This window comes from Crocodylus siamensis, chromosome 4 (genome assembly GCF_052110815.1).
Source record: "Crocodylus siamensis isolate JL-2025a chromosome 4, ASM5211081v1, whole genome shotgun sequence".
Taxonomy (NCBI): Eukaryota; Metazoa; Chordata; order Crocodylia; family Crocodylidae; genus Crocodylus; species Crocodylus siamensis.
In genome coordinates, this window is record NC_143398.1 from 99,534,698 (window position 1) to 99,561,676 (window position 26,979).

The following is a 26,979-nucleotide window of genomic DNA, read 5'->3' on the forward strand; positions in this document are numbered from 1 at the left end:
GAGAAATATTAGCTATGTTTTCTTGTAGATGCTTCCCCAGCATTAGCAGTTCTGGGCATTCATTTTAAGGACTGGTATCCAAAAAACAACAGTTCCTCACCTCCCGAAATGGTTAGTGATCCTTGCTTAGATTCATAAAGAATTGAAGTGTACATATTGCCCTGTCTAATGAAAAGGGTAAAAATGAATGACAGACTGAAAGATATCCAAGTATAGGTCTCTCTCACTCCCACAGTGTTGGAATTGCTGGAATGCATCCTTCACAAAGTACTCAGTCCTTACTTATTTCTGAGAAACATCTGATAAGATAGAAAAAGAGAACAAGATAGAAGCTTCCATTTCATCTTCAGAACCCCAAGGTGCCCTGCTTTGGGCAGGAGAGGTTATGCAGAAAGAAGGTACTGGCAAGATTATACCACAAGTGTTGGGTCTCATGATGAAACAGAGCAATGAAAAAGACCCATGACATCTGTCTTAATGAGATGCTTTCCCAAACCATTGATGGTCCCAGTGATCACAAGCCACATCATATTTCTGCCATGCCATCTGTGCCTCATGGGTATAAGAAAGTCTTTCCACAGGTCTTCTGCATTCATTTCAGTTGGAGTCATAGATGCTTGTATAATTTGTAGTCTTTTCATGTGCTTTAATGACAGAGTTCATGGGAAGCACTGAATGGTGCTGTGGTCTTTTCTATGCTGATGAAGCCTCCTTTTGAGCCAGATGAAATCAGGGAGCTTGAGTTTCTAACGTGACATTTCATTCTTAGTGACAGTGACATCAGCTTTTGAGCAAACGGATATCAAACTGTAATTGTTTAACCATCCTACACTAAGTTTCACAAGGGTATGATGCTTAGGACTCACCCTTCAAAAAGGGATAATGGAATCTCACCAAAATGTATTAATAATTTTCTTGCATGCTTTTCCACAGCTGAATGGGTTCCTGAGTTTCTGTCTAGAGCAGGTTAAAGTTATTAAAGCATCCATCTGATTTTATTGTTTACATGGACTTTTTAAGAAGAATGTTTATATGTCTACCTGATTGCATTCCTCACTTGTTATTCCTTACCTAGGGTGACAGCACAAGGCTATGCTGGGAATATGTATTCAAAGGGATGTCATGATTGTAGCCAGGCTGAGATTATTTATCATCCAGGAAATTTTTGGGCAGACACTTGGAGCTTTCCTTTAACAAAAACTTTTTCAAATGTTTACTCCTGGGACTTTACTGCAATCTGAAAGTATTTTTTAATTAATGAGGCCTCATCTCCATGTGGCATAACCTGAGATAGCTAGAACAGTGGTTCTCAACTTTTTTAGACTCAAAGCACCCCTTGGAATATGTCAGCTCTGAGTTTTCACTAGAATTGGTCTATTATTTTTCAAACATCTTCATTGCAAAGATCTCAGAAAGACCACAACAGGGCAAAATGGTTTTAACACTATGAATTCGTATGTGAAATGTCTGGGTTCCTCTTGTGAATCATTTTGGCACATTTAACAAAGCTAACATTGCATGACATCCCATGGCATCCTTGAAAGGATCTCAAAGCACCCCAGGATGCCATGGCATCCTGGTTGAGAATTGCTGAGCTAAGACCTGTTCATTATTTTTTGCTTTGAAAGAGCCCAACTTTCTTGTTTCCATTACATTTTTATTTTTTACAGACTCTTTCTCTAGTTAATTTTGTATTGTTTGAGTAACATTTTATCTCTTTCTAAAACACAGATTTTTCTTACCATTGCATGCAGTGTCTCTTGTTGCAGGTCATTGTTAGTGCTGCTTGATTATAATTGTAATACTTTTTATTTTTTATTAGTGTATTTTTGGTATTATATTCCACATGCATTCCTGGAGCCTTTCAGCTTCCAGGAGTGGTGATCTATTATAATACTTAGCACTGAAGAAACAAGTGTTTCTTTCAGTTGTTCTTTTACAGAAATAATTGCAACATAATAGGTCCTCATTCACCTGTCCTCCAGCCCTGCAGGGCTGGGGATGATTTTTTTTTAATGCTAATTCTTTGCTTTTGATTGCAATAAAGAAACCAGTGGTTTCTTATGGGAGAAGTAATTTATCCCTAGCTGGCAAGGAGGCATACCTCACCCACAGATGAGGCTGTTCAGCCTCTGAAGTCCTACTAGTCACTTGGAAGTATAGAATCTCAGGAGAGGTCAAGAGGGGATATGTGATGATTGTTTTAAGAGCAAAACAATTATAAACAAGTATTTTTCCCCTCTGATATCAAAGGTATAATGTTGAGTCAGTCTGCCACTGGCTGCATACAAATAACCTTTCCTTTGGAGCATCAGTGTCATAGTCTCAGTCTGTCATAGTTCCATCCACATATATTCTGTCTCATTTGAGAGAGAGTCAGAACCAGAACCTCCAGTCTAAAAAGGAAAAGAGAAGAAGCTGCATGACTGCTACTGGACACTAACAACACAGCTGTTTTATACCTTGACATCATGCAAAAATTAGATTAAGTGTCTTCAGACATTGACCGCCCGCCCCACCCCCCCCACCCGAGCCGCAAGGAAATTTGCCAGAACCTCTGATGGCTGCAGCTAATGCACGCATATTTGCACACTTTCTAAAATAAAAAAAATACAACAATTATAATATTTTTGTGGATTTGTATCTTCCGTGATGGATGAATACAAAGTGCTTGTTAACTGAGTTTTCTAGCTGTTACAGGATGTAGCTGATCTGTTTTATCTTTATATATGGATGAAAAGAAACGGCAGCTACAAGTTGCATTTGACCCTTGGTCAAACCTCAGTCAGCTCTGCCTAGCCTTCAGCTTTTGGCAAGAAGCTCAGGGTGTCTGCCTTTTTTATATATATATATATATATATATATATATATATATATATATATATATATATATATAAAATTCTGCTTCTGTCTTTCTGTTTCACTTATTTAATGCCAGAAAAGAAATAAATGCTTGCAGCCTTCACCTCCTACTCGCTGCAGATGCTGCATATTTCAGCTCTGGCCTGGACAAGTGGAGAGGGAAGTTGGCTGATCAGCTTGCCCTCTTTAGTCTATCAAAAGACACTCAGCATCTTCTGCCTCTTCTTGTTTCTACTCTGTGGTCTCATTGCAATTAGATGAGTTGGGAATCAGTGCCCAAAGTGGCCAGGAGGTGGCAGTGCATCACAAAGTGAATTTAAATAGCCTCCCCTTTCCTGCTTGCCAGCCTTGGAAATCTTCCAAATTTAACTTTTTGGGGGGAAAAAGGAATCATGGAGGAAGTGAAGGGCTCCTCAGAAAGGCAGGCATGGAAGGGCAGCAAGTGAGAGATACATAAGTGTTAATATTTTTAGATTTGGTAGGAGAAAATGAGAAATGAGCCATGAAAGCCCTCTGGAGAGAAATGGGATGGAAAACAAAAAGGGAAAGATGTCTTTTGAAGATGTTACAGGAAAATGTTCGGCCTTTGTCTCCTGGTCTTTGAAAATGTTACAAGGCCCACTATTTCATGATGGAAGGTGGTGAAAGCAAAAAAAAAAAAAAAAAAAAAAAAATCCCTATTTTATGTTGGGGTGATAGCATGCAGCTCTCTGTATGTTTAAAGAACTTTTTCCAAGTTTTTCCATGGCCCAGAATAGGCAGTTCTTATGCTGGGCTACCCTGTTTGATATGGTTGCCAAGGAACATAGTGTTGAAAAGGTATTCTTAAGTCACATTTCCCTACTTAACTTCCTCAAACTGTGTGTGATGTAGATTTTCTTCTTTACAAATATATGAGAATTAATTAGCCATTATTCTTTCTCCTTTTCTCCCTGGTGACGGTGTGCTTGTTCAGTTAAATATCTAACCTTCGTTTCCTTGTGCATCTAACTTTGGCATCTGCATTTACTTCACATTATCCAGGCCTCAGAGATTCTAATAATCATCTACTTTTACCTTCCTGCTACTGTTCGTATTGGTAGCCCTTGTATGTGGGAGATATTATCAGTTCTTAATCAGAAGATCAAGCATAATTATGTTGAAGACACCAGTAACTTTTTTGCTGAGTAAGGGGAAAGCATAAATACATTAAAATATATATGTTTATAATAAAAAAGCGTATAGCACAAATTTTCTTCAGGTTGTTTCTCAAGGTGACATTTTAATTTTTGTATTGTGCTCTTGTATATGAGAAATTCTAAATCTAGACAAGTTACAGAGCTTTACTTGGCACCTGGTTTCCTTGACAACCATTCTTATAAATAGTAAGGACCTGCTATGGGAGGGAATATCAATATTATCGCAGCCTGTGAATCATCCAGAAATAAAAAATAAAAAAAAAAAGTAAAAAAGATTCAAGGTTAAAGCCACTGGATTTAAAATTAAAACTGGAACTTTTGGTTAATGTTTACTGAATGTACTCAAGGACTGGGCAAAGGCACATCATTTTCAGAGGTGACTTGCAAGGAGAGTCTTTTTGGCACATATCCTGGAGAAATTGTTACTGGCAACAATCATCTTTCTTTTTGGCTCAGTACATACCAAGAAATGCTCTCTGCCTGGGTTTTCCCTGTTTTTGTGTTTTTCATATTTTACACGTAGTTTTAAAAACACCAATAAAATGTATTGCAGACACAAGAACCCTTGCTGACTTCTAGCGCAATGTTCCCTTCTCTTCCCCAAGATTTGTGTCATTATAAATTCCAAGTTCAACCAGTCCTGACAAAATCCTTGAATTAGCTCCCTTGGAAGGCATTGGGAATTTTGGAGTAGGAAGTGGGTTCAGACAAAGTCACCTCTGTGATCAGGGTTTATTTGGTGATGGAAAAGACTATCCTGAGTGTCACCTTCCTCTGTATTAATTGCTATGTATATAAGTATTTTTTCATGGGTCTGAGGGAGGAGCACAGGAAAAATTCAAGGCAGTTAAAAATGTATTTTATGTAAACTGTGGGTGTGTCTACATGTTCATTAATGTGCTTTTGCTAATGTGCATTACATTTAGTACCTCCATTTTAAGGTACAGTACTAAAAAAGGCGCATTAGCCTATTTTAATGCACATTAGTGAAAGCTCTCCATTTTCTTGTGATGCTTTAATGCACATTAAAATAAGCAATGTGCATTAAAGCGCACATGCAGATGCACCCTGTGATGAAATAGATATTGCTTTCTTCTTATATACCAAAAAGTCCTCACCCAGCAGTAAAAATTTATTTTTGTTGTATTTAGTTGTATGGCATTTGTGTTGTATAAACTGCAGTGACTTAGAAGAACAATTCAAGATGATTGTTCTAACTGTGAACTCCTTTATGGTTGTGTCCAGTCATGAAACCCTTTGAAAAAAAGGATGTCTCTGAAGTCAGGCCCCTATGTCCGTATTTAAGTGCTTAAATAAGTGACCTGATTTTCAATAGTTTAGAGCATCTAATGAAGTCAGAGGCAGCTGTTGAACACTTCACACTTCTGAAATTAGGCTATTGACTTGGGAACCTAAATTCACATATCCATTTTTAAACTCCCAGCTAGTGTGTTCTAGAGCAGTGGTCTCCAAAGTGGGGTACACACACCCCAGGGGGTGCACAAGACGCTCCATTGGGATTCAGGAAGAAAATATTAGAACTTCTATTTATATTTATATAAATATACATATATTGGGGGTGCGTGCTCATAACATTTTTACTGATAGGGGTGCGCAAATATAAAAATACATGTATTAGGGTGTGTACTCAAAAAATTTTTACTGATAGGGGTGCGCAACCAAAAAAGTTTGGAGACCACTGGTCTAGACTAGAGATCAATTCTTTCCTTGTGTCCTAACACAGCAATTCACATTGTCTGGAGCCATGGTTCTCAACATTTGGAGACTCAAGGCACGTCTTGGAAATTGTTAACTCTTTGTTTTCACTTGATTTTTGATTAGAGGAAAATAATAGCAGTTCTTCTGTTGCAAAGAACTCAGAAAGTCCACAGTGGGTCAGAATGTTTTGAATGCTATCAATTCCTTTTTGCAATTTCTGCATTATACTTGTGATTCATTATACTTGTGCGAACACTGCATGGTATTCTGCAGGACTCCTGAAAGGCTGTCTAGGTACCCCAGGGTGCCATGGCATCCTGGTTCAGAACCCTGGTCTAGAGCGTTGAAATTAAGACCCCTTAAGACTGGTGCAGGGAGGGACAGGGTATCTTCATGGGAGGTTTTGGACTCTATAATTTGCTTTCCCCTGCACCCCAACAGAGCTTCAGTTTGACTTTTCAGGCATGTTGCAAGGTCTAAATACTTGGGCCTTTTCAGAAGGTGTCAGCTGAGTAGGGAAAGTCTTTTTTCTGGTGGGACAGACAATTTGTTACTGCTGTTAATGCATTTTACCGGTTGAGAGGCAGTGTGGTATATTTATGTTTGTATTGTTCATGCACCAAGAAACCCTGTCTGTGCAGCTTATGTGCTGAGAAAATGAATACATGTGGAAAGTTTTGTTTGTTGTTGAGGGATGCACCTCTGGTGAAGCTGCATTGGCCAGACAAACATCCCAGGCTATATGATATTTAAACAAGGAGCACCATGGGCAGTGCAATAGGAGGCACAGCAATAGATCCTTTGCAACACAGAGAGGAATTTCTGTTAAATCACATGTAAAAAGCATGTACACAGCTGTATGAGGTTTAATGTGCACATACTAGATAAAAAGAGTTCCACGGGCTGCAGTCCAGTTGCCAAGGAAACTTGGTGCACTTTCCAGCAAGTGCATGCATGCATTATAGAGGTTTTCCTGAGGGGGAAACAGCAGAGAGCTTAGAAAGGACCTGAAGTCTCCGACTCATAGGGTTGCTGAGCTGAAGGGCTGAGTGCTTTGCTTAAAAGTACAGCTATATCCCTTCCCTACCCAGCAATAAACACCAAACTAGGCTGCAGGTTTACCTGCTGAAGTTCTAGCTCCAGTTGTCAAGGCATGGATGGTGGGATAAAAGAAACCTGTGAAGTTCGGCATTGTTTTAGTTTGATGTTTCTTTATGTTCTTGAATGTTAGCTTCTTATTGTGATTTCTCTTATCCTTCCAAAGCCTGCTAGGATTTTCTTCCTCCACCATGTTTATCTATAATCCAACACAAGCGCTGTAAATAAATCCTATTATTTCACTTGTTTTACCATACTCTTCTATTAATTGAATGATAGCGATACGTGGCAGGGAGGGATGAGAAGCCAGTGTAACAAGATTGTGTTTGCGGCATGTCACTCAGGTCGGAAGAGGTAGCTAGAAGAATGAATGGGGTTTTTTTTAATGTTTGGAAGTTTTACCACTTTAAACAGGAGTGTAAAGATATTTAGATGGGTCTTTGGCAAACATTAAACCTGTCCCTCCCTGCTCCACAATTTCACAATAAACTCATTGATGCATAAAGTGGTTCGTTTCTCTGGAGGCCCACAAAAAATTACAGATACACATACATTTAAACGGCACAAAAGATGTATTTGCAAACAGGGTCAGAGCAGAGTCAAGTACTCAGATTACTCTGAACCAACAAAGGAATTTTGCAGGCAGTATTTATCTTCTCCCTCCTGGGCACGTGTGCAGAAACAGGAACTCTTACAGCTTACTTCTGTTTCATACAAACATACATGTAACTTACATCACTACATACATCGCATGTATAGTATAATTAACTACTTAAGTATGCAGGGCAGAGAAGTAAATATGCATCAGCTAATTAAGCATGCTCAGAAACTACAACAGGTCACCAAAAGTTTACTTTCCATCCCCCGCTTTCAAGGACACAGATAATTGAATTTTGGCTCCTGCAATTCGCATGAGAAAGACTTAAGGCAGGTGAGGGGGAGAAACTGCAATTAGCATAAGAAAGGCTGTAGCAAGGCTGGGAAAGAAAAAAGTCTTTGGCAGTATTTCTTTCTTATCAGGTGCAAGATGCAAGCTGCGCATTTTTAACAATATTCTATTTCTAACAATATTCCCCCCTCAGGATGCTTTCTGCTCCCCATTCTTAACTAGTACTCTTAACATTTGCCTTACTACTCACTAGCCACTTTGGGGCCAAAGGAAAAGCCCTCCAAGGCCACCGTTCTCCGGCCTCTCGGAGTCCCCCACAGGCCCAGCAGTTGGTGAGACTGAAGGTACCTGCAATCCTTTCCCTCATGTCAACATACAAATTTGTTCCTGGGGGAGCAATTGGGGGAAGCGGGGATATAGGCTGGCGACTAGGGCTGCTCAGTCCTGCTTCTCTTACTACATAGATAACAACAAGGCATATTAAGACTTCCACCATATTTTCCCTTTCTTGAGATCAAATACAGCCTAAACTTTTTCTTTTTACTTTCTTGTCTAATTTTCTGAACTTTGATTAAGCCGTCTCAGGCGCACTTGGAGATCACCATTAGGTTCACAGCTCCACTTGCTGGCTTCTTGTTCTGAGGATGACTCAGCTTCCGGAGTGAGTTCGTCCTGGGAGTTGGTGTCCTCCGATGCTCGTGGATGTCGTTTCACACGGGTATGGTGTATCCAACGGTCATGGCCAGCAATCTTTACAGCAGTGTGGGTTGTTAGAAGTACCTGGAAAGGGCCACTCCACCTCTCAGTCAAAGGTTTCTTTTTCCACCGCTGCACCAAGACCCAGTCTCCCGGGCAGAAGTCATGTACCGGAACGTCTAAAGGCAGGCGCTGAAAGGAGGCTGCATACCTGTGAAGAGAAGACAAGACAGACTGCAAAGCAATAACGTACATATGAAGCTTGCTATTACCTAATTCAAAAGTTACATTTTCTCACATCCCAGGGAGTAAGACTCGAGGGGGCTTGCCAAACATAATTTCATATGGGGTTAATTTAATGCCCCGTCGGGGAGTGTTTCGGATGCAAGTAAGAGCAAGCGGCAATGCTTGAGGCCACTTAAGGCGTGCTTCAATACGGATCTTGGTGAGTAGAGTCTTTAAGGTCCTATTCATGCATTTCACTTGTCCTGAACTCTGTGGTCTCCATGGTGTGTGTAGTTTCCAAGTGATCTGGTGGCTTCCTCACAGAGTTGCAAATTTGGGCTTGCAACTAGCAGGTGATCCACATACTGGAGGAGAGTCACTGCGGGGTGTGATCCCTTCCACTCCTCCAAGTCCTTCTGAAGGGCAAGTCCAAAAATATGGGGGGGCTGCTATGAATCCTTGTGGAAGAACTGTCCACATGAGTTGGGCTTTGTGGAAAGTATCTGGGTCCTTCCATTCAAAAGCAAACAATTTTTGACTCTCTCGGTGAAGGGGAATGGAGAAGAACGCATCTTTCAAATCTAGCACTGAAAATATTTCAGCTTCCCCTGGTACTTGTGTCAAAATCGTGTGTGGGTTCGGGACTACAGGGTGGTCTGAAAGGACCTTCTTATTTACTGCTTGCAGGTCTTGGACCAATCTGTATGAGACCCCATCTGCCTTCGGCACTCCAAGAATGGGGGTATTATATGGTGAGGACCTTTCCACTAGCCATCCGTACTTCTTGTATTTCTCTATTAGTGGCTTGAGTCCAACTCTGGCCACTCGGCTGAGTGGATACTGCTTTACCCGAACGGGCCCCTCCCCATCCTTGAGTATGATCCTTACCGGGGAGACCAACTTAGCTCGTGCAGGGGTTCCATCAGCCCATACTGAAGGGTCTACTCCAGTCATGTGATCTTCAGAACTTACTACAGGGTGTCGGTCCTCCAGGAGAGCCATCTGATAGTTCGAGCTCTGCTTGACAGGTAACTGGACCACCATCTGGTCATCTCTGAAAAATATCTCAGCTTGCAGTTTTGTGAGTAGGTCCCGCCCAAGTAGGGCAACCGGGCAACTTAGAGAATATACAAAGGAGTGCTCAAGCAAATGGTCCCCCACTTTGGTGAGGAGTGGCTTACAAACGGGGAGTCGGGATTGCGTTCCCTCAATCCCTTCTACAAGAACATGCTGTTCACTAGCTCTTGCACAGGGGGGTTTTCTGGAATCATTGAAAATGTAGCCCCAGTATCCACCAAGGCTTCGAAGTTTTTGCCACCAACCCTAATGGTTACCATGGGATCTTCTCGGGCTCCAACCCGAAGGGTAGTGGTCTTAGATCCCCGTCCCCTTCATTCTGTGTCCTCACCCTTTTCCTCTGCCCGCATGAGGTGACCTCTTGGTTCCCTCTCTCTCTTCTCCTTTAACTTTGGGCATTCCCTCTTCCAGTGTTTTTTCTCCCTGCAGTAAGCACAAACGTCTGCTCCCGCTCTTTCTTCTTTCCCTTTCTGTATCCCAGCCTTTCCAGGGTTACCTCCAGTTATAGCAGCTGCCAGCGCTGCCATCTGTCGCTGAGCCTTTTTATCCTCCTTGCGCTCCTGCACTTGCTCACGATTCCCATATACCTTATATGCAATTTCCACCAGCTCTGAAATCAGTTTCCCAGCACCTCTCTCAGTTTTCTGTAACTTCTTACGAATATCAGCAGCGGACTGACCAATAAACATAAGATTTACCATGCGTTGATTATCTGGGGCTTCTGGATCTAGGTCCGAAAACCTGCAGAACACCTCATACAGCCTCCCGAGGAAAGCTGAGGGATCCTCTTCTTTTCCCTATCTCACTTCATACAATTTAGACAGATTAGTAACCCGAGGCACTGCCTTCCCCATTGCTTCCACTATAATCCCCAGATACCGTGCACTCAGCTCTCTTACTTCTGCAGTATGATTATCCCACCTTGGTTCCTCAACAGGGCAGGTATCACGCAAGGTACGACCAGCAGCTCCCTCCGCTTCTACCCTGGCTGCTGCAATGCGCTCTGCCGTCCCCAACACTAATCTCCTCTCCTCCGGGGTCAGGAGGGTTTGGAGCATCATCTGGACATCAGCCCAAGTGGGTTGATGGGTTTGTCCAATAGATCGAAACAGGTCTCTCATCTTTTCAGGGTCTTCACGAAAAGAGGGGCTCTGATTCTTCCAGTTAAGTAAATCTGAAGTACTAAATGGGGTGTAGACAAAAGTTGCATTGCCCCCCTCTCTGATAACCTCTCGCATCGGGCAATTCAGCACCGGCTGTGATTCTACAGTCTTGCGCAAATAATAACCCTTATTCTCTGATTCAGATGGGGCACTTGGCTGAAGCACACGCTCTGAATCATTAGGTATGCTTTGATACGCCGGTGGTGGTTTCCCTGAGGGAGGGAGTGGTGGTGCAGAGGGACTGGATCCCGAGGAGGTGTCTGATTCATCCTCGCTACCTGACAGGGTGACCGGACAGCGGGTCCGATACTCAGCCAATTCAGAATCCCTCCCCCCACATTACACTCAGGGAGTACAGGCGGTCCTCCTCGAGTTTTTTCTTTAACAACCATCACATGAGACTTTACTAAGCATTTCTTAATCCAAGGTGGCTGATTTTGAACCACTTCCAACCAACAATCGATATAAGGAAATTGATTCCAACATCCATTCTGCATAACTATTTCATGGATAGCTATCACTTCTTTTACTACAAAGGATCCTTTCGGGGTCCAGTGGACCCCGAATGTTGGCCACTCGAGTTGACAAAACTTAATTAAATCACCCTTTTTCATCTTCACTCCATAATCTGCCTGCTTTGCAAATTTACTGAAGTTCCGTAATATATAACCTAAGGGCGTATCCGAGTTTTCTACACGGGAGCAACCTGCACCCATATGCCCACAAGAGTGCGCCCAACGCACACTAAATACCAAAAGATCCTAGTTTCAGACGGTTCGCATATACCAGGCCGAAAATTCCCCAGTATTAAACCAAATGGAACACGTCTTTTTCCAGGATCCAGACCAAATTGGGCAAGGAAATTCATATGCTCACTCAGATATCCCAGAGATCTCGATCAGAATGCCGGAATGTGTGTCTGGCGTCCTCAGAAACCAAAAATTTTGCACAGGAGCCTTTAATCTCTCGGATACCCCGACTCACGTCTCAAACCCCCTGGGCGAGCCCAAAAAGGCAGCTCGGTGCGCACTCCCCATGGTGGCAGAGACAATCTTGTCACTGGGTTCCGAGGTGATCCAGAAGGTGTCCCGGCGGAGTCGCCAATTGGTGCATAAAGCAGTTCGTTTCTCTGGAGGCCCGCAAAAAATTACAGACACACGTACATTTAAACACAAAAGATGTATTTGCAAACAGGGTCAGAGCAGAGTCAAGTACTCAGATTACTCCGAACCAACAAAGGAATTTTGCAGGCAGTATTTATCTTCTCCCTCCTGGGCACGTGTGCAGAAACAGGAACTCTTACAGCTTACTTCTGTTTCATACAAAAATACATGTAAGTTACATCACTACATACATCGCATGTATAGTATAATTAACTACTTAAGTATGCAGGGCAGAGAAGTAAATATGAATCAGCTAATTAAGCATGCTCAGAAACTACAACAGGTCACCAAAAGTTTATTTCCCCCCCCCCCCCTTTCAAGGACACAGATAATTGAATTTTGGCTCCTGCAATTCGCATGAGAAAGACTTAAGGCAGGTGAGGGGGAGAAACTGCAATTAGCATAAGAAAGGCTGTAGCAAGGCTGGGAAAGAAAAAAGTCCTTGGCAGTATTTCTTTCTTATCAGGTGCAAGATGCAAGCTGCGCATTTTTAACAATATTCTATTTTTAACATCATATTCACAACTTGCCCTCATCCAAGCTATCTAGACTCATTCATACTAAAGCCTTAATGTTCTCTACTTGTTTCCTGACACTGTTCTCAGTTTCTGCTCCCTCTAGTCATCTCATTTAGCTGTTAACCCCTCATTTTCCTTGTTTCCTCCCATTAGTCATTGCCCCCATTCCTCTCTTTGTCATGCTAGTGGTAGTTTCAGTTGACTGAGAGCAGAACATATGGGGGGAACAGGGGCTGCTGAAGGCCTTTCAGTGAGGGAACTTGGCTTTTATGGCAGAACAAGCATTTCAAAATTAGGAGGGACTTTTTCTAGAAAAATCTGAATAGAGTCTCTCCTGTCAGTAATTTGGGGGGAGAAAATAAGAATTTCACCAAACATTGCTATAGTTTTTTGAGCTTGGATAACACAGAGTCTAACCCCCGTTTAATACCTGGTTTGCTAGAAGTCTTGTGCATGCTGTTCTAGAACAGGGGTTGGCAACCTTTCTGGCCTGCTGAGCAATTTTCTCTTGCCTGTGAAATTGCAACATCAGCAGCAACTTGGCAGTAGGCCAGAAATGGCAGGCACAGCTAAGTCAGAAGCCTGCCTTCAGACTGAGCTCTGTTAATTTGGCCCAGCGCTCCTAAAAGGTTTCTGATCCCTGGAAAAGGATAGGAACCAAGTTCAAGCATCTGCATGAGAATAAAAAATATGAGGCTGCATGGCCGGATCCAGAAGTGCAGGCACATGTGGTTCGTGATCCTTCAGACCTCTTTGCAGTGCTACAAACTGCACATGTTGCACGTTAAACTGTGTGCGGTACTGCTAATTTGCAATACCATGGTAAAATTTGCTACTGGGATTTCTGAGTAGCAAAAAAAAAAAAAGAGAGAAAACCCTGGAAAAAAAATAGCAGGGCAAAGCATGCCAAAGTGGTATATAACACAGAGACAGGGAAGCAAGCGGCCCAAAGCTGCCTGCTCCCCCATCTCCGCATGCCATGGAGCCCCCATGCTGCCACACCCTTTGCTTCAGCCATCTGCTGCCCAACTGCGTGGGGCACAGGGTGCCTCAAGAAGGGGGAGCAGGCAGCCCTGAGCTAGCTGCTGCAGAACATCTGCAGTATAGTACATGGAGCTTCCCTCTCGAGGCACACTGCACCCCAGCCATCTATGGAGCTGCCTGCTCTCCCATCTCCATATGCTGCTCCTGGCTGGCTGGGACACAAGGTGCCTCAGCTTGGGGGCTGCCTGCTGGCTAGCCCAACACTGAAGCATCCTGTGCCCTAGCCAGCACGTGGAGCAACGGGACAATGTGTCCTGCTGCAAATTGCACAGGCAGAGGTGCGTACTGAAGTGCAGAGTATCAGCACAAATTTGTGCTGCTACCGTTTGTGCTACTGCAAATGCATGCTCCTGCACATAGGAGAGAGCACATTGTGAGCGAGTCATTCTGAAACAGCAGCTGTCCTGAGTTAACAATGAGCTGAACCCTTCGGAAGGGGCATAGTTTACTCTTAGGCTTGGCATATTTCATGAGACTTATTTTCTGAAAGCGTGGCACCATTGCTGTCTGTGCTGCATTTCTACTCTGCAATAAACAGGATGTGGGTAGCAAGCACATTTTAGCCAACTTACTTTCCAGATATTATGGTCTTAGCTTGGATAGGAAAAACTACAGGTAAATCAAAGGCACCAGATTATTCCAGCACAGAGTTGCTCCCATTGTTAAAGGACCTTCACTGCATTCATCACAATAATCACTTGTACTTTACATACAGCATAACATATAAGAGGTTTCTGTATCTGTAGCTGAAAGGGATAGTACATGTTAATGGAATCTTAAAATAAGGAAAGACTACAGAAAAATCTGAGGGAAACGTGAAAGAATCTGCACATCTTATTTCTCCTGACTTTATTATTGTGATTATGATTAACACCTGGAGCTTAGTAGCTACAGAAATTATGTAAAAAAATCCAACCTGTTCTTCCTAGAAACTACTTAGTTGAGAACTGTATAAATTACAGACTATACCACCCTGTTTTGTTTTGAGTCACTTCATTTACTGTCCATCTGATTGCCTTTGTGTGCTGTTTCTTCCAGAGGTACTTGCTGTGGTGGAACTAGCTCAGATACTACAAATAAAACAAACGATTCTTAGACATGCTATAAATAGGTCAATCTTCTAATGTTAAAATCACATCTCAAGGTCTACAGAAACATATTACAAATAAAAAGTGTTGCTTTTGTCCCCCAATATTATCTTAATGCAGTGGACAGCTTGTCAGTTACATAATTTGACATGAAATTGTTCTCAGACAAGTTTAGTTCACGTTAATTCTGACTTTTCTCTATCTTTTGAAAATGTCTGCACCATTAATGTTTTGCTTTATTCTTGTATGGCTACATGAAATGTATTAAGGGTGAGTGAGAATACATAATAATGTTCGGTAGTAAAAGTAAGTCTTTTTGGCATGCATTTGGAATAATTTAATTATTCATTAATGATGAAGTCATACATATATGATTCTGGGGACTAATCTGGACTCCTTTTTGTCACAAAATTGTCTGTATCAGAGAAAGGTGGGCTTTGGATACATTGCACTTATAAGCTTTATTACTAATTGTCATGTTAGACTTGGAGATATCTAGTCATGCAGATGACTCTTAACATGTGAGCCAGCTCTAATGGACCATTTGAACTCTGGATTACTCATGTCATTTTCAAACTGATGCTTTCAAAGGCCACCAAATTTCAGGATTACAGGGTTTTCACTTTTGAATGCCGTATCTGAAGGAATTACCAAGCAAGGATCTTATCCCTTCATTGACTCGCTGTACTAGTGTTAAAAATGGGATGGAATTCTAAATGTAAAGAAAGTAGTTGCTCCTTGAAGGTGACTCTTGTATTTGAGGTCTCCTGTTCCCTCTGCCGCTTGTCTCTGTATATCCATGAATCCTCTGAACCACTGTGTTATTAGGCTTATTTGCATAAGCATATTAGGAGGTATTCTAATGCAATATTGCATTTTCACTAATTAGACTAGGGACATGCCATCCAAAATTAATAACATAGGGATAGATGTTATTGTGTTCATTAAAAGAAGCCTGAGTCTTTAAAACTGTATTAACCCTTTATCGTTATGGTGAGTAGAGAGCTGATTTTCATGTCCAGCCTACCATTAGTGCTCCAAGTGATAGCTCCAGGGTGAAATACAGAGATTGAGCTGAAGGTGGAGATAACCTTTTAGCAAACATAGTGTTAACGGTCCATTCCCAGTTACACAATGCATAAGGAATTACTGGACCAACAAATATTTTAAGTGTTTAGGATCTGAACCCGAATTAATGTCTAGGTTCTACATAACTGCCACGCAAATAAATATTTAAAATAAAAGTTCTGAGGAGTAGTTAAGGCTCATTTTATGTATCTACAAACTTAACTATATTAAGATAGAAACTTGATTGGTTTATTAAGTTCAGGTAATGCACCATAAACTGAGGTCAAGAGAGAAAACATTAGGTAAAAAAGTAGACTACAACAGCTAATTTTTAAAACATTGCTTGCATTTGTTTATATGTACTGGCTTGTCCCCTAAAAGTCGTCTTTTAATTTCTTTTACACAAGTTTATACCAGGGTCACTACCTTTTTTTTGCTGTGTCACTTAAGTATGCAACCATTGCCTTTTCAATGTCCAAATACCACCTGTGAGAGCATATGGATATTATACATGTTCATTGTACTTTTGGTGTGCAAGTGGCACTGCTAAAAATCTACTTTCTGAATGTTGAAAGCTATAGGGGGAATGCAGCAGGAGTTAAGTCTGGATAGGCCCTCCATAAAAACCCTTGCCTTTAGCATCCACTCCACCACTGTGAAAGACATCATACTGGTTTAGAAGGACTTCTGATTTGACCTAATATGACTTCTCTTATGTTCTTAAAGTATATGTGGAAATGGCTGGACATCTGAAGTTGCCTGCATGCAGAAACTAGGCTGAGGTCCCTTAAACTTACTTTTCTTTTGATGCTGTTCATATTTCTCACATTTGCAATCCATTTTGAGTTCATACAATTTGGCCTCCCTTAAAATCTAAAGGGGAAAGTTTGCTGTGGTATCTCCCATCTTTTTTATTAAAAATGAACATTGAGGGAAAGGTCTTTCCCTGGTGCAGAAACTTAAAGAATACAGAAGAAAAATGTGTCGTGTTTTAAAGGAAATGGACTAGGTCAGCTTATATCAGCAGAGGCCTTGTTATAGCATAAATCAAACAATTGCTTTATATTAGAAAAGAAAGGTGCTATATTCTTAGCCATTTCTCATCCAAATTTCAAGCCAAGTTCAAGAACCTATTTTGTATAGAAAGAATTTGGGGGCTGTGGGAACAAGAGGCAGCATTTGGAGAAATAGGTTTTTCTGTGCAAAAATAACTTACCAGAGAACAACTCATAAATGCCAATGAATTGATATGAGGCTGCTAAACGAAAGAACAGTTCTGCCCACTGTTACAAATATGCTTTATGTATATCTGTCTCATTTTAACTTCTCCAAAGGAGGATTTGAATTTTTTAGGCCAAATCCCAAAAATCCATTCGTGATGAAGCCTCCCACAATTATATGTCTCATTGAAGTTAATGGGAGTTTTGTCTGAGTGAAAACCTAGGAACGATTTACGAGTTTTATTGTATTTTCTATCGGGCACCAGACTGGAGAAACATCTGACGTGAACCTGAGATAACATTTTCAAAAGTTGTCTAAAAGTTTCATTTTCAAAAGTAACTTTAGGGATTTGGGAAGCTGTCTCTCACGAAAAGTCAATGAATCTTAATGAAACTTCTTAGTTACCTCTATCACTTTTGAAAAGGGGATTTGGGAGAGAAAAGAAAAGGAAAGTCTTTGTTCCATCTACTCAGAGACAGCAGTTTCTGGGAATGGCAAGCAGAATTATTTTGTTTTGAAAGCAGTGTAAAATACACCTGGGATTTTGGCTTAATGATGTATTTTAATTTTACCAAGACACAAATACCCACCCCTCCCAGGAAAGGATTGTCCAAGGTTTGAAATGCTGATTTAATACTCAATACGCTCTGTGAAGCTGATGCTTCAAAGAACTTGGAGTTTTTTATTCAAGCTTTAAAAAACTTTAGCATACTTTTGGTGTTAGCTTAAAACTGGCATTGCAGATAGTGTTTGCAATGTATTTCTAATTAAGCCTGTTTCCCCCCCCACACACCTCCTTTTCTCCCTTTCCCTTTCTTCCCTTTCCCTTTTTCCCATTAGTCGGAAGTGTCTTGGATCCCCAACAAACACTACTCCGGGATTTATGGGCTGATGAAGCTGGTTCTGACAAAGACTCTTCCTTCCAATCTTGAGCGAGTCATTGTCCTGGACACAGACATAACCTTTGCCACTGACATTGCTGAGCTATGGGCCGTCTTTCACAAGTTCAAAGGTATTCTGATGCCATTTTTAATGCTTCTTTTGTTAACTAAACATGGGGTGGGGAATGGAGGGGTGTTGTAGGATTTATTTTTAAATACTTTCACTCTTAAGATTTCTGGTGTTTGTGTACATGTACTCTGCTTACTGGTCCTCTCTATCATGTTACTGGAGAGATGATAATAGTTGCCTGTATAAACTGTGGGCATAATTTGTCATGTTTTTCCTATTGCTTTGGGAGGAAACATTTATATTTGGAGGAATATTTTTACAGTATTATTCATTTACAGTTTTATTCATAAAAGCAAATGGATCATTTAAAATTAAACCTCTAGTTGTTACCACTGAAAAGGAGGGAAATATAGTTGGAGTGATGCTAGGCTAGGAGGTGGAATTGCCACCTGTGAACTTGGGAATGGAAGTAAAATATTTATGCTTCTGAGAAAATAACTATGAAAGGGATCTAGCCGCCCAACTCCTGTTAAAAACTTCAGGACTCAATAACACAGGACTTTCTCATTTCTTCTCCCTTAAAGGAAGTTACCAAGTTTCCCTCCTCTCACAAACATATATACACATGCTGTACACATATTCAGATGTTCTTGTTTGGTTGGTTGGTTGGTTGGTTGTTTTTTTTTTTCTTTTTTTTCCCCCTCTGTCTTCAGATGGGTGAGTATGCTAGGGGAGATGTCAACCAGTATGCTCAGATCACTGATATGTTTGATTCTTTAACGTAGTCATGAATTTCTTCCATTCTTGAAGTGTCCTTTTATAGGTTTTTAGAAACTAGTATTTTAGACCTCTTTAATCCTGTCCCTGGTTTCCCATTAGGGGTCTCACTGTGACTTTAAAAAGACTGCTTTGGGGCAGTCTGCTGTGCTGCCTGCAACAGTAGTTAACACAAAAGTGATAATATTGCTGTTAAAGGAAGCTACCACCTCTGTGGGGGCCTGACACCACATCCTACTCAACCTGGAGGGCAGTTTTAGAACTGTTGACTCCCTGTACTAGAAATGTTCAGATGCCTAATTGTTGCCTGGAATTGGCCATTATAAATCTGTTCATGTCTGATCTTGCTTGAGCAGTCAAAGAATTTTCACAGCAGGTAAAGCAGGAAGGGACATACCTTCCTTCTGTGGACTGCTGGGGGATAACAAATATGACAGTCCTGCACCGCCTCTTCCAGTTTCCAGCTACAGTGAAAGACCTAAAGTCTGTGATTCCCAGAAACACTAGTTTTCCCAATAGATCATAATGGTGTACAGGGGCCGAGGGGACTGACTTCCATTTCCTAGGACATCCTACTCGACAGAGGTTTGAGTTCAGCGTCTTTTAGTGTAGGCCTGTAAAATTTGTTATGTGGAACAATCCAAATTAATAGGGTTTTTTGTTTTGTTTTGAATTTGTGCCTCTGAGCCAAGGCTGTGAAGTTAGGGGTATTCTGATACCCATGGCCCAGGAAGGGTGCCACAGGCCAGCTGGGTGCTGTGAGTGTATCAGTTTATCACAGGCCAACTGGGCTGTTAGGTTGAGTTTCAGATCGAGGAGGTAAAGTTGGGAGTGAAATAAAGGCAAATTTATTATAGCTTACGCACAACAGTTAACAGAAGGATAAATACGATAAGCAGATACTGCAGTATTAAAGAGCTAATAGTAAATAATTACAACAGATAATAACAACAGATAGATAGATCAATTCTGTTGCAGGCCAGCTGGGCACTGTGAGGGTATTAGCCACGGGGCTGTTCAAAACAACAGATAGACAGACATGGGTTGGCAACTTATCGATAGTCCCTCAATGCCAGGTATGTGTCAAGTGATTCCAGCAAAGTCAGGTGTCCCCAATCGATGCTGTCAGAGGGTTACCAGGGAAGGTCCCTTGATCAGGATCCGATCCTCACTCACACCAGGAGTCCGGAGTTCGGGCGTAGAACAGAAATGACCGTTCTGTTCCCTCCTTCCTGCTGGTCACCTGATGCACACGCTTTTTATACCTAGTCTTATGTTAATCTGTTGGCATTGGAGCCACTCACAATGTTACCCTCTAGCTGTTACCCTGTGGGATTGAAAGGTGTTAAAATTATCATAACAGGTTACTATGCAGGCTCGGGTTTATCCAATAAGCAAATTATGATGCAGCACTTCTTAGGTTTGAAATTGACATTGCTCTGCCTACTTCCCAACCCCTTGTAGGTTTCATTTAAATATGCTTTCTTGGGATGTTTTTTCCTGGAATGTATTGGGTGTGCCAGGCCAGGCAGTTGTATCCAGTTTTTATCATCAAGGCTGAACCCTGAGCAAAAAACCATTAGGTCTCCTAATCTTACAGCTACAACTTTGCTTATGGGGCCCAGTCAGTTCCACAAACAGTTAATTTATCATTTTGGTTAAACTTATGACAGACAAGTTACGTTTGCAGTTTACAAATTTATAAGCTTTATATTAACTAATATTACCTGTTTAGGCAAAATACCAAATGTCTCCAAGAAGCACATATTTATTGCTTATTAATCCCTCTGGTTCTGGCTGTTACAGACGGGTCCCCTACTAATGATAATGTACGGCAATCAAAGTTATAGCCCTTATATCAGAGGTGGGCAAAATGTGGCCTGCCAGGCCATTCTATCCAGCCCATGGGGCCCCTAAAAATGTAGGAAGTTAATATTTATCCACTCCTGGCTGCCTGTCATGCAGCCCTTGGTGGCTTGCCAAAACTCAGTAAGTGGCCCTCCACCCAAAATAATTGCCCGCCCCTGCTTTATAGAAACTGATATTTTTGTTGGTAAAGTTAGTGTTGCATTCTGCATCATTCGATTGGGATGGGGTGGTGGTGATGCAAGAATTGTTCTTGTTGTAGCCCTTTGCTTGCTTACTTGTCTGTACATGACATTGCCAAGCAGGAGTCAAAGCACTGTGTAGTTGGGGGCACACATTACTAATACACATATGTCAGTTTAACTTGTTTGAAAAGCTCTTCCTTGAAGTGGCAACATTAGGCTTCCAAAGGAATTCATAGCTTGCTTAGCCCGAAATAGTGTCTCTTAAGAAAATATGACATTTAGAAGTTTATCTCTGCAACCATAAGGGCTACATATTTACTAATACTTTGAAATGAAGGTTTTCACTCTGTATAATCTGAATGTGCCATTGGGGGCTGCAAATTTATATGAAGAGGGCCAGTTCTAGCTTGTCAGCTTGGAGTTTGACATTTCCACCTTAGTCTCCCCCCCACCCCACACACACACACTCACACAGACAAGCATGCTGCAGATTTTATTTCCTCTGGATAGTTTTAAGCCAAATACTGACTTTAAAGGCAGGTGTTTGCAGCCACTGTGATAGGCTTTTCTCTTTGGCTTAGTTGACACAAGTTAGGCTTTCCATTCATCACACACTGGATTTTGACAGTTCCAAACTTGAGAAAGTAGCTAGCTTAGGGGCAGAAAAACAGGCTGCAGAACACATACACATTCCTGGATAAAGTGCAATAAAATGTTTCAGACAGGTAGGGCTAGTATAACCAACTCACCTTTATTGCAAAAAATGTGTGAATTCTGCCAGGAAAAAAACCTGCCTAAACTGTGTTCTCTGCCATCAATCTTAGAACTTTTAGAAGTCCACCTCAGCTAATTATTTTATTTTTAAATCCTCAGTTGTCGTAGCATAGAAAGATGTTTTATTTTACCTTTCATGCTTTGGATTTAGTGTTTATCCAGTAAGCACGGATTTCACAAATCCCTGGTTTAAATGGCAACGTGGATCAATTTTGGCTCTGACTTCATTATTTGTATTTCACTGAAAAGCGCCCATCAGGACCTCACTGTGCAAGGAACTTTACAGACACATATTAAGAAAGAGCCTAAAGTTTAAATAGACTTAGGAAATGGTAATAGTCTTGCTTTATAGAGGGAAAGGTGAGGAACAGACTAAATAACTTTCACAATATCATACAAAGGAATCACTGTCTGAGCTGGGAAGTGAAATCAGATCTCCTGATTTCCATTCTAGAGCCTTGAACACGATACCACTTCTGACTGTTGTCATGTGAACAAGGTTTTTTTTTTTTTTTTAAAGGGTGCATCTACACATTCATTAATGCTCCATAATTGGCACTTCTGCACATTATCACAGATGAACGCTTTCTCTGTGACAGTTAATATGCATTGGACAAAATCTGCTGCACATTAGCATGGTTTTTGCCAGCTACACTAATGCGCAGTAGAATTAGTCTAGTGTGCATTAAGCGTCTCATGTAGACTTGCCCCAAAACTGGTCCATCAGAAGTAGCTTCTTCTACTAGACTTTCTCAGTTGGTGTGAATGACAAAGAATATTAAAACCACCTTTAAAAACTATTTCTAGCCTGCCTAAATATTAATAGTTTCTATTGCAATTATTTATTAGATTTATATTCTGTGCTATCCAAAGGTGGCTCAGGGCAACTGCTCACAATAAAACCCACAAGGTACAAAATAAAAAACAGACTCCCATATGATAACTCCAAATATTAAGATCTCCACTCCACCCCAACTGCTCTGCTTCCCTGCCTCTCAACTAGGAAAGCATCCCTCCCATCCCAGCTGTACTTCCCAGCCTTCCCAAACCTCCACTTGCGGCTTCTTTTTATTAGCTCGTTTTCAGTGGATGTTTGTACAGTCCTACTTATTCCTGCTTCTTATCACTTGCATATTTAATTATATTGATTGGTTTCCATGTTTTCTCTTTTTAGGAGAGTGTAGACAGTTTTTTTCTTCTTCTACATTATTTTATTTTATCTTCACTTTCTTTCTGTTCCCACCTCCATGCCTCTTGGGAATTCACTGAGTTAAAGGTACTTACCGCTATCTCTGAAGCACCTGGACTTAAAGTTTCTATCGGGCATAGCTAGTCAGCTTACTTTCGGTCTCATTAGGTTGTAGCCCAGCATGTGCTGAGAGTGCTTTGCTCAGACAGAAACATTCTCCTCCAGCAACTATCAAGGCCAGGCAAAACTAACAGATTCTGGTTAAGAAGCCTTTCACAAACTACGCTTACATCTGTGCTGCTGCCCCTGATGATTTAGCATTTCCACATGGTAACAGACTTAGGAAGTCCTGATTGCCTCCCGGCAGCTGACCCTCGTTACAGTTGCTTGGTTTTCCGTGGCTATTGCCATGTATATGTAGGGTGACCATATGTCCTGGTTTAGCTGAGACAGTCCTAGATTTCAGAGGCTGTTGTGAATTATAATAGGTGTCCTGGAAATGCAGGGGTGCAGAGCACTGTCTGGGCAGGAATCAGCAGTGTGGAGCGCCTTGCAGGTGGGCAGGCAGGCTCCACTACCTACCCAGCATGCCACCCTGCCCCCGCTAACTTTTGAGAAGGAAAGGGCAGAGGCAGTGTTTGGGATTTCCTTATGGTCAGCCTATGTATAAGTAACAATTTGGAACCATTAGTGAGAACCGAACAATTCCAGAGGTCAATGTAGAGCACTCCAGAGTGAATGCTGTTGCTTGCATACCAAGGGTTGTAGGTTTCTTTAAGGCATGCCAGACTTGGAGGATATATTGATCTTTGATGTCCCATGAATATTTATCAGCCCCATAATCCAACTGGCCACTTGCCTTTTACAGTAACTATGTGGAAACAGCTCAGATCAGTTGTCAATGGTTAGTAAAATATTTTTTTGTAATTCCGTATGCATGGTAGGTCACCTACAGTGTCTACATTACAGGTGTTAGGATTAAGATGTGTATACCTGTCCCCTATTAACCAAGGCAGAAAATGGACAGATTGAGAAAAGGGACTGAAATCCTAGTACTTCAACCTTGTATGGATAAACACAGGGTATAGAACCTGTTTGCTTTGTGTCAAGCGCTCAAACAGTGATAAAAATCCGTACTGACATCATAAATACCAGAAAAGGTCAGGAGCGATTTGGATGCAGAATCAAGTGCCCACAGCTGAAGAGGGATTGGCACATAGTCAATCCCAGGCTTTAAATTTATAAACACTCAACATGTTGGTGCCTTGGCATATTGCTCTGCAAAATGCCTAAGGTAACAATCTGAGCAGAAGCCATTTTTCAGCTTCTTTTGGTGAACCAAGAACCTCCCCATTATTTCCTGTGTAGGTGGCTTCCTACAGAAAATGTTCTCTGTTCAGTTTATCTATCAAATGCTGGCAGTCTTTTTTTAAAAATTTTTGTGGCAATTTAGTGCACAACAAAGTGTGGGACTGCAAGGCCAGCTAGAGTCAGGCATGAGTGTATGCAAGTGTTATTTAAATTTCCGTCACCATGACTCTGCCAGAGCAGCTTTATCTTAGGGTATTGTTACACATTATACTTAAGATGTATTTACTGCCCATATTTACTGCCCTTCAAACAGTAGCATGCGAGCATTCAAGCAGTAAAACACGCCATCACAGCTGAGCAAAGTTAGTACTTTTCTGGCAAGAAGCATCTCCACATTATATACGCAACATGTCTTTAGCTAACGTCTGACTATTCCACAGCGATAATACAAGGAGGAGACTCTAGTGCGGTGGGGGTGCTGGGATGGACAACCACCTGTGCGTTGGTCCCAGCTCCCCTCACCATATCAGGACAGGCTCCTTTTCAGTGCGAGGGCTGGGACCGACAAGTGACACTTGTTTGTTGGTCCCATCCCGCACAGCATACTGGAGTCTTTAATGGCTCTAGTGTTTAGCACGTTTTATTTGGACCATAGTAAGTATTACTGTGTGACAGCTCTGAAAACGTTCTAACTCATAATAATGCTTACTGCAGTCTAAAAACACCTCTTAAGTGTAACATGTGACAAGGCCTTTGGTGACCTGAGCTGATCCTAGTCCTTTGTTTTACAAAAGCTCCAGGGATATGCATATTGATGACTTGTGATGAAGTGTGAGGGAGTGGGGCCTAGGAGCGGCCGTGAACTCCCTAGTGCCCCCTGCCGTCACTCACGGTGGACTCAGCACCCTCAGATTCTCGCCCGCCACGACTTTGATATTAAATAGGTTTGTATGGGAGGCTGCCTTTATCCCCGAGTAGACGGTGCATGTGTTCCTACCCCTACTCCATATGGGGTCCCGCTGGGCACCCCTGCCTTAAGGGCTATGCGTGCCTCCAAACCTCCCCTTTAGCACACCCCAAGCCTCGCAGTTGTTTGTGGACGATATCTGGTCCTTGTGCCTCTCGCCCCTCCAGGGGTCCCTGGCTGCGCCTCTCGCCCCTCCAGGGGTCCCTGGCCGCGCTCCTCGCGCCTCGCCCGCCTTGGGGCCTCTCCCGCGCGCCTCGCCCGCCCTGGGGCCTCTCCCACACCTGGGGCACAGGTGGCCGTAGCCATGTCTGGCCCCTTGACCCTTTCTTGGGTCGTTTGCCCCACTGGGCAAACTGCCGCCCTCACGGGCTGGGATCCAAACCCCGTACACCGCGCCACTCCAGCGCAAACAGTCGTGCCCCACTGGCACTGTGCCCCTGCTGGGCACCGGGAACCCCCAAACTGCTGGGGAGCTCCCGTGAGGCCTCCTCACACCCCTACAGCCTCACCTGGTCCTCCGGTGTAACTATAACACAAGCCAAGCCCAAACGGCTGTAACAAAAACCAACAAGGAGCCTTCCCGCTCGTAATGCAAACTCCCAGCCCCCAGCAGGGCTTCCACCATACCTCCTTTCAGGGATCTCTCCTCCCTAGCATCATTGCGGCTGGTCAGCAAGGTAAGGCTGCAATCACCAACTCTGGCCGCTCAGCTCAGCCGCAGAGCTCCTGCAGCTGCCAGAAAGGAACTGCTAGTCAGGCTCCAGCCTGGGCTGTTTATAAAGGCCCGGCCCTGCCCCCTTCTGGCCACCTGACCGGCTGGTTGCCATAGCAACCCCCAGCTGCACTGCCCTGTTGATTGGCAGCTCGGTTCCTTTTACTTGCATGGCACAGGACACCTTGGTGCTCCTGTGACACACCCCCACCCCAAGTTACACTACCTGGCACAGGACACCTCCGTGCTCCTGTGACATGAAGTCAGTGATTCACTTGGAGCTAAAAATGAAAATATATTGACACCTATGAGCTCAGCCAGGATTGGAACCAGGGGTTTCTTTCTCAAAAAAACCACTAGAGTCCACTCTGCCAGTTTATACACCATAAATTATTACAGGTTTTCCCCTCCTGTTTTGAGACCAGGCCTCTGCAAGCTGAGATATTGCTCATGTGAAATCCTGCAGGCATCATTCTGTTTTTTCTGGTCCATACAGGTTTTCATTTTTTTTACTAATCACAAGGTATCGTTACTTGCACCTCGGCGTATGTGCAAATCCACAGTATCAGTCAGTCATTTTATGAAGGAACAGGGCCATAGAGTGACTGAGTGCATTAATAAAATTGTCAGGCAGCTATTAAAATAGCTTAAAATTATCTGAATTTTTATAGGTATCTAAAAAGGCCGAATGGCACTTGTCGTCACTCATAAAAAGAACATCTGTTAGTTTCTGCAAGACTTCTATAAGTGTTTAATGGTTAGGCTACAGTACATAGCTCATCATAGAGTTGTTCCACAAATGAAATAGATTTTCTCTTTGAAGAAGTCCCTGTGGAGATAATGTCTGTTTAAGATTTCCTATTCCTGATTATTGCATCATATGCTTCCTCCCTTTTCCACTGCAGAGGCTTTGAAGCTGCAGTGATAAAGAATCCCATTTGTTAGCTGTAGCTGGTAAGAAATATGGGGGTAGTTGGTATTTCTGATTCTTACTGTGCTGCTGTATAACTAGCTTGTACTGAACAGAAGTGTTTGCATTGACAAGAGATGCCAACATACACTGGTAAAAGGGCAGCATAGTGTGAGGTCATTTGGAGGAAAAATAGAAAAATCTGAAAACATGATTGGAAGTAAATAATAACAATTTTGATTTGGGGGTAAAACAAGGAGATAAGACTAACTTTAGTCCATGGGGCTATGAAAAATACTTAATCATCCTCACAGTGGTCAGCCAAGTT

At 42.2% G+C, this 26,979-nt stretch overlaps 1 protein-coding gene across 3 annotated transcripts in view; it reads left to right on the top strand.

The window, feature by feature from the left end:
* LARGE1 (LARGE xylosyl- and glucuronyltransferase 1) overlaps positions 1-26,979 on the top strand; it is a 438,357-nt gene that overhangs the window by 247,166 nt on the left and 164,212 nt on the right. For all 3 annotated transcript variants that reach the window (XR_016441840.1, XM_090043139.1, XM_090043138.1), the window contains exon 6: positions 17,850-18,021. Coding sequence is in view for 2 of the 3 variants with exons in the window: in XM_090043139.1 (XP_089899265.1) it covers positions 17,850-18,021 (172 nt within the window). In the remaining variant the exon portion in view is untranslated. The remainder of the gene's footprint in view (positions 1-17,849; positions 18,022-26,979) is intronic.